At 35.7% G+C, this 15,319-nt stretch overlaps 1 protein-coding gene and 2 pseudogenes across 2 annotated transcripts; all 3 read right to left on the reverse strand.

Moving 5' to 3' along the window:
• Nucleotides 1-1,189: 1,189 nt before the first annotated feature.
• LOC129302138 (pentatricopeptide repeat-containing protein At3g14330-like) lies at nt 1,190-3,477 on the reverse strand. Of its 2 annotated transcripts, XM_054940816.1 has the most exons (2): nt 2,445-3,477; nt 1,190-2,213 (listed from the first exon to the last, which is right to left on the reverse strand). In XM_054940816.1, the coding sequence occupies exons 1-2, from the start codon at nt 3,382-3,384 to the stop codon at nt 1,423-1,425; spliced, it is 1,731 nt and encodes a 576-aa protein (XP_054796791.1). In that variant the 5' UTR covers nt 3,385-3,477; the 3' UTR covers nt 1,190-1,422. The 2 variants fall into 2 exon arrangements, with proteins under 2 accessions (XP_054796791.1, XP_054796790.1); XM_054940815.1 differs by having other exon boundaries at nt 1,190-3,476.
• A 3,805-nt stretch (nt 3,478-7,282) lies between these two features.
• LOC129302281 (2-methylpropanoate--CoA ligase CCL4-like) lies at nt 7,283-9,288 on the reverse strand (annotated as a pseudogene).
• Nucleotides 9,289-13,055: 3,767 nt separating this feature from the next.
• On the reverse strand, nt 13,056-15,100 carry LOC129304056 (2-methylpropanoate--CoA ligase CCL4-like; annotated as a pseudogene).
• Between the last annotated feature and the right edge of the window lie 219 nt (nt 15,101-15,319).

A 15,319-nucleotide genomic window follows, 5' to 3' on the forward strand; every position in this document is an offset into this window, starting at 1 on the left:
TTAATTGGACAAAGTCAGTTACATGCTCAAAGAAGACTGTATCGGTCTTAAAATTCAGTGCAATTATTAGTAGATGAAAGTGTGACGTTTATACACAATCTTTATAGTCAAATCGTAGAGCATTTATATTCTGTTTGGATTTCAGTTGAGTAAAATTGATTATGAAAAAAATTGATTAATAATAAAAATTTAAATTATGTTATCTTTTACTATAATTTATATTAATATTAATAATATTATACATATTGTAATAAAAAATACATATTATATTATTCCCCTAGAGCCGTGGATGTCACACCAAATTACTAGATAGCACCCAAAAAGAACACCGAATCAAACTGGAAAAGGCTGAAAGAAAACGCACGGAAGACACAGTAGGAGGAGAGGATGTTGCACCAGATGGACTTAGACGGAGAAAATAGCAAAGAACGACCTTCAAGGAAGAGACGGAGGAGATGCACCGATGAACTCGAACAACAGTTGCAGATCAGAGATGGAGGATGGAGGTCATAGGTCGAAGCAGGAGATGAGGTTGCAGAAAAGAAGAGAAAGGTCGCGTTAGAGAGGTTTCACTTTTTTGCGAGGATAAAGAGAAGTGATGGAGGTATTTGGGGTATTATTTGGCAGATTAAAAATTCCAGCAGGCAATAATTGCCCCAACAGATATAATCGATATTTGGAAGCTACTCTTTCGAGCTTGAGGCAAAATGTGGTTCTGGTCAAAACAATTGTGTGAAAAATGAGGTGTTTGGGTAATTTTTAGTAAAACCATAGTTTTGGTACACTTAATCGGTTTTGAAACCATATCCAAACAGGCAGTTAGTGTTCGTTCTCCCGTGATAAACCAAAAAGGATTTGCTTTTGCGCTCAAGCGACAATGTTTAATTAAGTAGTAAAAGCTTGGCTTGCGTTCCCTCCCTCCCTCTGGATTATTCAATGGCAAAATATCTCCAAGTATTTTTTTTTTTAAGAATATTGATATTCAATGTTCTATACTATCTGACGAATTGGCCAGTATGAAAGATGCTATTCTAGAGGCTTGGGAAGATCTTGCTCTTCTGGATTTATAATGATGTGAACTTTGTTAAAATTTTCATAATTTAATACCAATTATATCATCTTCATGTCACTTTTAATTTTCATTCTAAAGTCTAAGCAAGAGAAAGTTAAATGCCTGACGAAGAAAATCTTCCTCTCAAAGTCTACCTCATTTGTTACCTTGAAACCAATTGTATCTGCAATCAGTTACAGTCAAGGGCACCTCCATAACCTATTCTTTCTGACTAAGCTGAAAAGATACATACATATATATATATATATATATATATTTGACAAAAGTGGTCCATGCTCAATGATTTTGCATTATTATAAAAAATGATTTAGTCGTTGATAATCTTGCATCATGATTGTAGGGACTTTGATTCACCAAAAGTCCTTGCAAGAACAAGAACCGTTTGCGAAATGATGGAACCTGTTAGTATCTCTCAATACAATCATCCTCGCAGTAACTCTTGAAACAGCTTTCATCCATGAATGACAATCCCCACAAACCCTAAGATTCTTTGTAATCCTGATTGGCATTCCATCAGCAGTATGAATAAGTGCGAATATCGCTGCTATGCGTTCGCTATGCCCACAAGCCCATGTCACCTTCATCTCTTCATTCACATCATGAAGAACATCATCAGTGTCAGGGATATACCCTGCTTCTTTGATAGCCTCAGACAACTCACTCCAGGTTTCTGAATACTCAGCCGACGAACGAAATTCCGAGCTCCCCCCGGCGATGAAGGTATGAATTCTATGCTTTATATGTGTCCAGCTACATCCAGCCTCTTTCTTGATTCCTCTCACGGCCATCATCTCCCTAACTCTCTTCACACCATGCCACATTTCTGCTTTTGCATAGATGTTTGAGAGCATCACATAATTGCCAGGATTGTGAGGTTCAATTTCGAACAGTTTCCCGGCAACAACCTCTGCAAGAGGAACATTACTGTGAAGACGGCATGAGTTAAGTAAGGATCCCCATATGCTTCCACTTGGATTCATTGGCATGTTTTGCAGCAAAGCTAATGCTTCTTCAATTCTCCCTGCCCTGCCTAATACGTCTACAAGACAAGCATAGTGCTCTGACGATGGTTTCACCCCATAATCCTCCATCTTATTGAACAATTCTTGCCCTTTATCAGCAAGTCCTGAATAGCTACAACCTGAAAGCAAGGCAATGAAGGTAATACCATCTGGCCACATGCCATAGCTTATCATTTCATCAAATAAGGCCATGGCTTCTTCAATATATCCATTTATTGCATAACCTGTCAGCATTGTATTCCATGTAGTCAAATCCCTACTCTGCATTCTGTTAAACACTTTCTTACAGTAATCAAGGGCTCCACATTTGGCATACATGTCCACTAGTGAGTTGAGTAAGGGCAGATCACCTTTCTTCCTAGACTTCAAAATCTGGGCATGCATCTCCTTGCCACTATGAAGTGCAGTAACTCGAGCACACATTGACAAGATTGTCGTTAGAGTAACCCAACTGAACCTGATACCCTCTCCTTGCATTACTCTAAAAGCATCAAATGTCTCAGACACTTTGTCTTGAGCTGCAACACCAGCGACCAAAGTGTTCCAAGAAACCACATTTCGTTGAGGCATTCCCTCAAACACCTTTAGGGCATCACCCAAGAACCCACACTCAACATAAAACCTCAGGAGTGCATTATTCACCACTTGATCTACTTCTTCATCGCTCTTAATGACTTGAGCATGAACTGCTCTACCCAACAACGAATCAGACGTATCCGCACAGGCCTTTAGAGCCATGGAAAGCGCGAAATTGTTAGGTCGGGCATACTGAGTTGATAACATTTCAAAATATAACATCAAAGCTTCGTTGGAAAACCCATTTCTGGAATACCCAATCGCCATAGCCACCCACACTGACTCTGGCATCTTTTCATCTTCAAAACCGTAGTTGAAAATCTGGCGAGCCTCATCAATCCGACCACAAACAGAGAAGAGAGTGATGAGCTTGCTTTTCAAAATGGGGTTACGCAAAAAGTCTTGCTTGAATCTGTCCGGTGATTGAAGGAAGTGAAAGTAGAGCTTTTGCCCATGTGAGAAGGACCTTCTGGAGATGCAGGCATGAAGAAGGGAGGAAAGTGCGTCGACATCGTCTGGTTCGTAAGCCGTGGACTTCGACGGCGAGGACTCGATTAGGCTAAGCGCCTCATCTAAATTGCCAGACTTGGAGAGAAATCTGAGAGTGGAATTGAAGTTGAGGGGCGTTGAAAGTTTGCGAGACGGGGGGTTTAAGGTTACCGTTATGTTAGTTTTGACAGTTATGGTCGTTGAGAGAGAAATGGCGGGTAGCATCTTCTCCGCCAGTTATCAAGTTTCAGTTTCCATCACACTCCTGAGCTTTGAAGGCTTGAAGATGAGGGGCCTTCAAATTAAGCCCATTTTTCGGGTTATAAAAACAGAATATTTATTTTATTTTCACAATGCATAATATTTATATTTAATAATTATATTTTTTAAAGTAAGGTTGGAATATGATGTTCCATTCTCAAGATCGATTTTTTCATTATATTTTCCAACAAAATTTATTTAGATAAATTTTAATGTTATATTATTAAGCATTTAACATGCCACTTGCAAGGGAAATCATTTCACATGGTCAACTTGGAATCGTAGATCTATCACTAACTTGCCACTTGAGGTTGTCCACAATCAGAGATAAAACTTTGAGCACGTCCTAGGAGAAATTTGCTTTTGATTTACAATTGCCTTTCAGAATAACATCCAAGTACTTGATCTTTAAGTTTGGTTTGGATGGAGGGAAAAGTGAAAAAATTAAGAAAGAGAAAAAATTAACAGAAATTTTTTAAAAAAAATAAAAAATTGTATTTTTTTTTTAACTATTTTTAGAAGTTCCCCCCTAACTTTCTTTCCTTCTTATTTTTTTCTTCATCCAAACAATGAGTTAATGTTCTTCCTATCAATTAGTTCTCATTCGTAGAATGGTAGAGACGATTCTCCATGCTTGTTAATTTGCAAAAAGCAGCCTTGTTCATGTAATGAAGTCTAACCCCCAATCCTACTTGTTCAGTGCTGCAGCAGATTTTCCCTAAGGAAGCTGATGCATCCTGTTATTTTCATGTCAAATATGCCTCAGAAAGAATTGGCTCAAACAGAATCAAGCCTTGACACCAATTTCCTTGGAAGCATAAAACAAGAGAGCTTATATAGATATATATATATATATATATTTGATGAAGCTATCACTGATTAAATTAAAGTTAACCTTGCTGCTTGATAGATAACAAAGATGATTTCCATCCATATAGCCTTTTCTCAATCTTTTGCAGAATATATATCATCAAAAATCACTGTCTTATCCATGCAAGAATCAATCAAAATACTACCTAAGAGACTTGAGAGACTAGGTTTTATGTTCATTGATAATTATCTGGTAGATAGTCTTATTCCTCTTTTAGGATTGAATTGTACCAATAGCTTGCCATTCATAAGAAGTTGATAGGAGACTGGTGAAACACATTGCATGATCATTGAAACCTAAATAGGTGGAAAATTCATATCATTACACAAGACTTATTGAAGAAAAGACCAAGACATTTTGTCAAAAACCTTATAAAAATTGATCTTCAGGGCACCCCAACTTACTTTCCTTTATTCCTCTTAATGGCACGCAACTGTAATGTCAGATCTCAGATGCTACTTATATATTGTCATAAATGAGTGAGCGTACCTTGGATGAAAGCACTTTGAAAAGATTTATCGGACGAAAATCCTTAAAAAGTCTTTGTAACTTCACAATTTTGGAACAAGATATATATCAACTTATTGAGACTTTTAAGCAAAAAGCCTCTTTCTCTGAAGGTGAAGACATATTACAGATGTCATAACCAACAATGCCCCGAAAATGTTGAAAAAACCTGACATGAAAACCGTCAAAGTCTAACGCATTGTCATGTAGTATCTCAAAAGTTGGTTTTTCCACCTCATCTATAGTGAACTCAGTCAATGAAAAAATTAACACGATCTTGTTTGAGCTTCGATAAATTCAGACCAAATACAAAGTCTGAGATTTCCTCCAATGATAGCAATTGGCTGAGCATAGAAAATGTCAGCTGTGAAATGACTGGCAGCTAATCAGAAGTCCAATTATTGTCCTCATCTTTGATCCTGCAAATTCTGATGATCCTCTCTTCATCTGACAGCCCAAAAAAAAAAAAATTGTATTTCCATCTCCTTGCAGAAGAAAAAGTTGTCTTGCTCTTCGAAACCAGGCACATAGCTTCTACACAATCATAACAGAACTCCAACATGTGTTTTGCATCGTTCAACTTTACTAAATCCATCTCAGCCTGTTCTTTATCTAACTATGATTCTCCAGTTGTTGAATTCTCCACGAAAGATTACCAATTCTATTTTTGTTTCCAGCTTTGAACATTCTTCATTAATTGTATAGAAGAGAGCTTGAACTATAACAGGAAGCCATGCGACCCCACTATATTTAAACTTTGCCAAAAAATTCAAATCTAGCATAGCTTCTTCCATTCCTTTTTTGATCAAAAGAATAATTATAAAAAAAAAAGGTGGAGCATGATGAGAAGCAGCTATTGGAAAAACAACATGTGACTCCATTTCTTTTGCTAGTCCAGGTGAACCATTGTCCGAACCTCCATCATTTTAAAATCATTAATCATATTAATGAACAAATTAGCTCCTCTGATTCCTGAATGTCTACTGGATTTTTCGCCAACAAAAGAGCATATTGATTAAAATCATTTCATTCCTGTGGGACTTCCCCATAATATTATAGAATTTAAATACGTGCAGAAAAGTCTCATTCATTTATGGATATTTACTTAATACTTCAATATTTATAACAAAATTTGAGTTTTTTTTTATTTGCAGTCTTTTTAGATATTTTGAAACATGAAAAAGTTAATAATAAAAATTTATCTTTTTAAGTGTCAATACCTTTTATAATTCAATTAAATTGAATGGGTAAAATTATGAATAATGATAAATTCATGCTTATACAGAGAACAGATAATGAATTACACAATGTTTAAATATAAGTAATATTTTAGTTACTTTTAGAAATCCTCATTCAAAAAGAAAATCAAGAATAGCTCACTCCTTGTAGCTAAGGGTGAGCAGAACTAAACAAAATCGACCACATTAGACCAATCCAAACCGATCCAATAAAAATTGAATAAAACCAATCATTATTTAAGTTTGGCCTGATTTTATAAATTTGAAAATCAAATGGTTTCATTTATGTTTTGGTTTTTCTCTTTGAAACCTTAACTAAACAACCATACCAAATGCATTAGTCTAATATTTTTTTTATGATTGATATTAGACTATTAGTGTTTTTTTTAATTTTAATTTCAAATAGAGCCTACTCCAAATATAAAATATTTTAGAAAAAATGACATCTAGTCCCCTCCCAAAAAAATTAATTACAGGTAAAGACCAATGTGAAACGAATTATTATTAAAATGAGAACCTGACTTTTTTTTAATGAGACTTATTTTTATTTTTATCTGTGATTAATTTTCTTGAGAGGGAGTTAAATGTGATTCTCCCAATATTTTAATAGAATTTATAACCCTTCATTTCTCAATTTTACTACTAGAGAGTTGAATGCATGCACTTATGTGTTACGTCGAAATGATTTTTTTGAATAATTTTAGATATACAATTTTATTTTTTGATTTTTTAAACAATTACTTTTCATTATAGATATCAAGATAATTTGTAAAGAAATTTAATTATTACTTGCAAATACATATATTCTAGTGTTTTTTAATAATGAAATTTGAATATTTTTATTTTGGACATGATGTTCATTTTTATTTATGAATAATAAAACCAAGAATATGACTTGAAGTTGAAATATGAAAGAAAAAAAATTAAAAAGAATATGCTTAGCCTTAATAAATGATTTTATATATTTAAAAGTATCAAAACTTAATCCATGTATAAATCAAACTAATTAAGAGTTTTTTTTTATAATACAAACCAATTAGTTTGATTTGGTTCATGCTTTGACCAAAATTGAGTTAAACCATACCTTTGATCACCCTAACTTATAACCACACATGAGCTTATAGTTTGAATAATTAATTGTTGGCCAAAAAATTGCATAATTAGTTATATATTTTTAAAAGTTGAACATATTTTAATAATTATATAATATTTATAATCAATAATTTCATGCACTTTGCAATAGCACTAGGCCCAAAACTATTGTAAATTCTATAAATTAAATCATATGAACAATTTGAATGGATTATTATAATATGTAACATGGTATCCTAGTTTCTAAAAGAAAAACATGCCAACGATTCTCATCAATCATTGTATCCGAGGCTTGATTTTCTACGCAAGATTCCTTACGTGTCGTTTATAAATGTTCCGAACACACACCTATGCACATATATATAATATGGATTGAACTTCAGGTCAAACAACGTCCCTTCTTTCTCTCGCTAACATCATCTTCTACGTCACAGTCTGCTGTGTTTCAAGGATCCCATATCTTGGGCTTCCTTTCTCAGCACATACTTCTGAATCTTTCCGGTCGACGTCTTGGGAAGATCCACCTTGAACACCACCGTCTTCGGCACCATGAAGTGCGGCATCCTCTCTCTGCAATACTCTATTATTTCCTTCTCCGTCGGCTTCTTCTCCAGTCCCTCCCTCAAGCTCACGAACGCACACGGCGTCTCTCCCCAGAACTCGTCCGGCCTCGCCACCGCCGCCGCCTCGTTTACAGCCGGGTTACTGTACAGAACCGATTCAACCTCCACGCTGCTCAGATTCTCACCCCCACTGATGATGAGGTCTTTGGATCGATCTTTAATCTCTAAGTACCCATCTGGATGCATCACCCCCACGTCCCCTGTGTAGAACCACCCATTCTTGAAGCACTTGGAGTTCATTTCTGGATCTTTCAAGTAGCCTAAGAACCACTTCTCCGAGGGTTGACCCGTCTTGTTTTACGCTTTTACCCGAATCCGGATCCACCACGTCCATCTCTGCCATCCCGATGGTTCTCACCCCTTGCCTTGCCTTAAGTTGTGCCCTCTCCTTCGCCGGCAGCAAGTTCCACCCAGGCTTCCACGCACAAGAAACCACCACCCCCCCTGTTTCGGTCATCCCATACACGTGACTAACCACAAATCCTAACGCTTCTGTGCGGTGCAATACAGCCGCTGGTGGCGGTGCTCCTCCCGTGAAGACTCGAACTGCGCTTCTGAGAGGTTTCTTTCTTGCAGAGTTTGTTAGCATGTTGAGAACCACAGGTGCAGCGCACATGTGTGTGACACCGTGGCATTCGATCAGAGTGAACACGGTGGCGGCGTCGAATTTTCGGAGGCAGATATTGGTTCCTCCGACGGCTGCCATCCCCCACGGGAAGCTCCACCCGTTAGCGTGGAACATATTCGGAGTCCGTAGGCAGACTGGTTGTTTGGGAACGGCGCTGTCGATCAGAGAATCTACGGTCATCACGAAAGTCGCTCGGTGGCAATGAACCACCCCCTTGGGAGATGCCGTTGTACCGGACGTGTAATTCAAGATCATCGGGTCCCACTCCCTTTTGGGTCGGATCCACTTGAAATTCGGATCACCCTTCGCCACCAACCCCTCGTACGTATCAAAGAATCCCTCTGATGATGTGGGCTCAACTGAGTCATCAGTTACGAGGACAAGGATTGGCCATTGAGTCTCCTGAGGCAGCAAGGAGATAGCCTCAAGGACCAGAGAGCGTGAGACGCAATCGATAAACACGAGCTTGGATTCACCATGGTGGAGGATGACGGAGACGGTGCTAGCGTCGAGGCGGGTGTTGATGTTGTTGAGGATGGCGCCAGCGAAGGGAACTGCAAAGTGGAGCTCATACATGGCAGGGATGTTGGGGGCGGCGACGGAGACGACATCGCCGCCACGGATTCCGATGGAGGAGAGAGAGGAAGCTAGTTGGAGACAGCGACGGTGGGTTTGGGACCAAGTGAAAGTGGTGTGATTATAGATGATAGAAGTGCAGTCACCGTAGACGGTGGCAGCTCTATCGAGGAAGCCTAAAGGAGTGAGAGGAGGAGAATTTGCAGTGCTTAGCTTGAGATCTTCCATGTCGATGATGAAGATGAAGAAGGTCTTGGTACGACCCTTGCGGCAATGCTGGGTAAACGATCGAGATAGAGATAGAGATAGAGATAGAGAGAGAGAGAGAGAGAGGATGCTTGGACGTGGTTGCTGAGTGATGTAATATTTATGATCATAAATTATTTTAAATCATAATAAAAACTAACATGAAGCAAAGCTGACGTATTCAATAATAATAAAGATGATGACGATGATGCAAGCTGAGAATTATACAAAAGGGAGGGCCAGTTTAAGGGTAAGATAAGAAAGAGTGTGAGACGAGAAGGATTAAGCAGGGAAATTATTATTATTATTATTATTACTATTATTATTATTATTATTATTATATAAATGGATGCATGCAAGTGCATTGTCTTTTTGTCTCTCTGATTAAAAATAGATACTGCATTAATGATTTAAAAAAAATAAATTGCACTGCAATCATGATTGTCAAACCCTCTAGTTGATTTTTTGAATATATTATTTTTATGTTTTTAATTTACAAAATTATATTAACTTACATATAAATTCTAATTAAATATAAATTTAATTAAACTTGTAGGTTAACTTTTTAAATTTATCATTTTTACGTTTTTAATTTATAAAATTGTATTAACTTGCTCATAAATTTAAAGTAAATGCAAAGTCAATTAAATTTGCTAAACTCATCAATTTTTTACTGAATTATGCAAGTTAAATATATACTATGTAAAACTTAATTTATAAAAATGGTAGGACTCAATTGAAAAATAAACTTAAACGCAAAAACTAATATTGATTAAAAAAATACAACAAATAAGTTGCCTAATTTAAAATTTCTATGTTAGTATGATAATTTGTCAATATAGATTAAATTAATTTTAATGATTTATATTAATATATTTAAATTAAATTATCATCATATTTTATATTTTAATTATTTAATTATATATTTTAATGGCTAGTTTACAATTCAAGTTGACATTCGTATCCTTGAACATGGGATGAGGAAAAAATGGTTAAAATATAGGTTTTCTTTTATCCTACCAAGTTAGTATAGTACCCAAGTGGATGCATTTGATTTTGATATCGATCAAATGCCGAGTTGAGTAGTTTAATTTGACTATTGGGGATACATAAAATAATGTTGAGATCTATAGATAATAGTGTTGAGAAAACTCTATCTTCTATCTTAAATTTAATGGTTAATAGTGTTGAGAAAAACTCTATCTTAAATTTAACACTTTGTAACTTTAAATTAGTGGATACTACTGAGTATTAGATATTTTTTTTATTCTAAAAGTTTGGAATGTTTTACGTTCGACATTTTGGTACTTTGATATGTGGAATCTATTTTCTCTCAAAACTTGCACGTTGTTTTTTATGAATTTGATTTTATCAACTTGCACCCCGGACACGTTATAGTTGTAGTTTAGAGTTGGTAAAAACTGTTGTTTTTATAATATCAATAGTAACTAATACTTTCTTCAATTATATATATGGGATAACTTGACCCACTGGCCCAAAAAAATCTAAATTTTTAAAAATTTGATATATGGCCAATTTACATTGATATATGAGAGATTTATAATTGATATAAAAATATTTATCATTAAAAATTTATAAGGCATTTAGTATTGATATATGTAATGCTACATCATTGACATGCTCCTTTAGTCTCATTTAAAAGGCATGTTTTAAAAATTTTATTTGGTTTTTATATAATATTTAAAAAATAACATGACATCACTTTTTACATTTGTTAAATAAGGGCATATTTAAAATTTTACACACTTTTATTTCTTTTATTTTTAAACAAGTTATAATACAAAATATAATAAATATTGGACTATTTGTTTGGTTTAGTCTTATAATATGAGTTTTATATATCTGCAAAAGCCCTTTATATATGTTTGGTTTTTAAACATTGTGGAATCATATGAAAAGTAATAAAGGGAAAATGCTAAAAGGATAATATAGTAAAATTATATTACTCATTAATTTATTTTTCTTTTTTTTAATTGTATTAAAACCGTAAGAGACATTAAAAAAGAGAGAGAGAGAGTACTTGTTGTATACATTGAGTCCTATTTATAAAATAAAGAAAGAAGATTTTTTTATTTATAAATTACATCATTAAATTTTTACCACAAATTTATTCATTTATTATTTATTAAATATTGGTGAGTGAGAAAGCATTGGAGCAAAGTTAAAAAATTTATTAAATTTTTTGACAGAGTTAATAAATTTTAAAATTTTTTAATTTTAATAAAATATATTAAAAATAAATTATCAATAGAATCAAATAATTAACTTTCATGTGGAATTATAAAAGGATCATCTTTTTACAGGGCAAAATTTTTGCTTCATTATATATATATATATATATATATATTTTAAAAGTCGTTGAAATACGTGCTTATTAACATTTTTTAAATATATATACCCTTGTTTATTCCAATAATTTCAAGGAGCATTTATTGAGATGCCGGGGCAAATTTTGGCACTGCAGTCATTATTTTATTATATGAATTATATTTCTTAATATATGTGCAAAAACTTAAAAAAAAACATATATTTTTCGGCAAACTAAAAAGCATATATTTTAAAATGGAGGTATTGTAATTACAGTAGCTTAGTTGACTCAAAAAGCCAATCATAGGTACCCTCACATGGGATGTAGCCATGTTGTTCAATATCCCAGTAATTAAGTATGATTCTCCAAGTTGATCATATATTGCTCTAGTATTTGCTAATACAATTACATAAATTAATTGGGAATCATAACGTATACATATAACACACACACACACACACACACACACACACACTCTAATCCATCCTAATTTTTTTTATTTAAGTCAAAATTCATCAGAAAATAAACAAAGTTTCCAAATTTTGGCCGATGTTAAATTCATGCTGTGAGAAGCAAAAGGCCTAATTAATCACCTAAGTCAGTAAAACATAAACCAACATTAACTAAATAAGTACAACATGGGAAAATATAATTATATAGTTAATATGTAAACTTTGTTTATTTTTGATGAAGTTTGCTGACTTTAATTAAAAAAAAGTATATTAAATATATAAAACTAAATATATAAGTTTCTTCCATATTATATTTGTCATGATATGTATGTCATTTACATATTATTTATTTTACAACAAATTTTTATTATTAATATTATTAATGTTTTAAAATACTTATATTTAGACTTTAGTGGAAAAAATAACAAAAATATCTCAAAAAGTGCCTTATAAAAATAACAAAAATATTTCCTCCCACTTCTTATAAAACTAAGATCAATATATACATTTAATCCTTTAATTTTATATAAAATTTTATTTTAATCCTTTAGTTTTATAAATTATCTTTTTAATCTTATAATATTATTAGTTTTATTCCAACAGATTTTTATATTAAATTTTTAAATATTGATAAAATATTATCAAATATTAATATATTAAATTTAATTTTTTTAAAATAATAATGATTGATATAAGAAATAATTATTACAACTAATAGTGTTAGAGTTAAAGGATTAAAAAAATATTTTATAAAATTAAGGAATCAAATTAAAACTTTATATAAAATTAAATGACTAAGAGCATACTTTAACCTAAAATTAAATATATCAAGGTGTACAATTAATTTTTTCATAAGACAAAGGAATAAAAACAACAAAACAAAAGGGTAAACCATCGAATAAGCGATCAAATCCAAAGGAATGGAATTGACTAAAAGCCGAGGGAGAAGAAATGAAGAGTGCCGAAAACACAACGCAAAAGAGGGACGCTGTTGAATAATTTAATAATGTCACATATTTTAATCATTGAATAATTTTATAATTAATAATTTCATACACTTTATTGTTGCATTTAGCCTGCGAGATTACAAGATCTATAAATCTGAACAACACGAATAAAACTTTACTGACTGTAATATAAGAATATAAGATCGCCATACCAGTTTCTCGGTATATTTAAAACAATCGATCAATCTTATTCAATCCAAGATGTTAACTGATTTTTTATCCATATCTTCACAAGCAATTCATTCAATACACGTCGTTTATATATATCTTTTACGTTCCTTCATTCCCGTTTTAATCTCACCGTCTTCTTCGTCACAGTCTGCTGCGTTTCAACGATCCCATGTCTTTGGCTTCCTTTCTCAGCACATACTTCTGAATCTTACCGGTCGACGTCTTGGGAAGCTCCTCCTCGAGCACAACCGTCTTAGGAACCATGAAGTGCGGCATCTTTGCTCTGCAATACTCCATTATCTCCTTCTCCGTCAGCTTCTTCTCCAGTCCCTCCCTCAAGCTCACGAACGCACACGGCGTCTCTCCCCAGAACTGATTCAACCTCCACGCCGCTCAGATTCTCACCCCCACTGATGATGAGGTCTTTGGATCAATCTTTAATCTCTAAGTACGCATCTGGATGCATCACTCCCACGTCCCCTGTGTAGAACCACCCATTCTTGAAGCACTTGAAGTTCGCTTCTGGGTCTCTCAACTAGCCCAACATGACGCATCCGCCTCGAAGAACCACTTCCCCGAGTGTTGACCCGTCTCGTTTAGCACTTTTACTAGAATCCGGATCCACCACGTCCATCTCATCCAGGCCGATTGTTCTCACCCCTTGCCTCGCCATCAGCCGTGCCCTCTCCGTCGCCGGCAACAAGTTCCACCCAGGCTTCCACGCACACGTAACCACCACACCTCCTGTTTCTGTCAACCCTACCCGTGACTAACCACAAATCCTAACGCTTCCGTTCGTTTCAGCACCGCCGCTGGAGGCGGTGCTCCGGCTGTGAGGACATGAACGGGACTACTTAGAGGCCTTCTTGTTGAGGAGCTTGTTAACATGTTGAGCACCACCGGAGCACCACACATGTGTGTGACACCATGGCGTTCGATCAGAGTGAACACGGTGGCGGCGTCGAATTTGCCGATGCAGATATTGGTTCTTCCGACGGCTGCCATCCCCCACGGTAAGCTCCATCCGTTAACATGGAACATATTCAGCGTCCATAAGTAGACCCCAGTCAATCAAAGAATCCACGGCGATAACAAATGTGCCTCGGTGGCAATGAACCACCCCCTTGGGAGACGACGTCGTACCGGACGTATAATTCAAAATCATCGGATCCCGCTCGCTTTTGGGTAGGATCCACTGGAAATTCGGATCACCCTTCGCAACCAACCCCTCGTACGCATCGAAGAATCCCTCTGATGAAGTGGGTTCCACAGAGTCGTCGGTTATGAGTATAAGAATAGGCCGTTGAGTCCCTGGTGGCAGCAAGGAGATGGCATCCAGGACCAAAGCGCTAGAGATGCAGTCGACCAACACGAGCTTAGATTCACTATGGCGGAGGATGACGGAGATGGTGCGAGCATCAAGGCGGGTGTTGATGTTGTTGAGGACGGCGCCGGCAAAGGGAACTGCGAAGTGTAGCTCGTACATGGCGGGGATGTTGGGGGCGACAACGGACACGACATCGCCGCCACGGATTCCGATGGAGGAAAGAGAGGAAGCTAGTTGGAGACAGCGACGGTGGGTTTGGGACCAAGTGAAGGTGGTGCGGTTATAGATGATAGAAGTGCAACCACCGTAGACGGTGGCAGCTCTATCGAGGAAGCCTAACGGAGTGAGGGGAGGAGAGTTTGCAGCGGTTGGCTTGAGATCTTCCATGTCGACGATGAAGACGCAGGACTGGCTCCGACCACACAAGACACCACCGGCAGTAGAAAAGATCAGAAGAAGGAGAGAGACAGGAAGATGGGACGGGGACGCGTAGTTGATGAGTGATAATGTGATTAATTAAAACAGAAAATCATAATACAGATCCATGTAAAGCTGACTCATTCCAGAATCAACGATGATAAAAATTGAACATGGCAGAGAATCTTGAAACCGAATAAGGAAGAGTCAGTTCAAAGGTAAGAAATTAAAGAGGGCGAGAACTGAAGAAGTTAAAGCGGAGAAACTATTAATACTTTATATAAATGGACACATACAAACATATTTATATATGCACGTCCATTGTCTTCGAAGAAGACTCTACCTCATTGAAAAGCAAAAGCAGCAAGTCCATTGTCTTAACGATTAAAGTTGGTGAAAATGATAGAGGCTTTAA

This window comes from Prosopis cineraria, unplaced genomic scaffold, assembly GCF_029017545.1.
Source record: "Prosopis cineraria cultivar Desert tree isolate PC_DT_omini unplaced genomic scaffold, ASM2901754v1 PC2, whole genome shotgun sequence".
Classification (NCBI taxonomy): Eukaryota; Viridiplantae; Streptophyta; class Magnoliopsida; order Fabales; family Fabaceae; genus Prosopis; species Prosopis cineraria.

What these genes read in the sequence shown, in the direction of transcription:
- LOC129302138 (XM_054940815.1), bottom strand. Translation starts at nt 3,384, where the DNA reads ATGCTACCCGCCATTTCTCTCTCAACGACCATAACTGTCAAAACTAAC.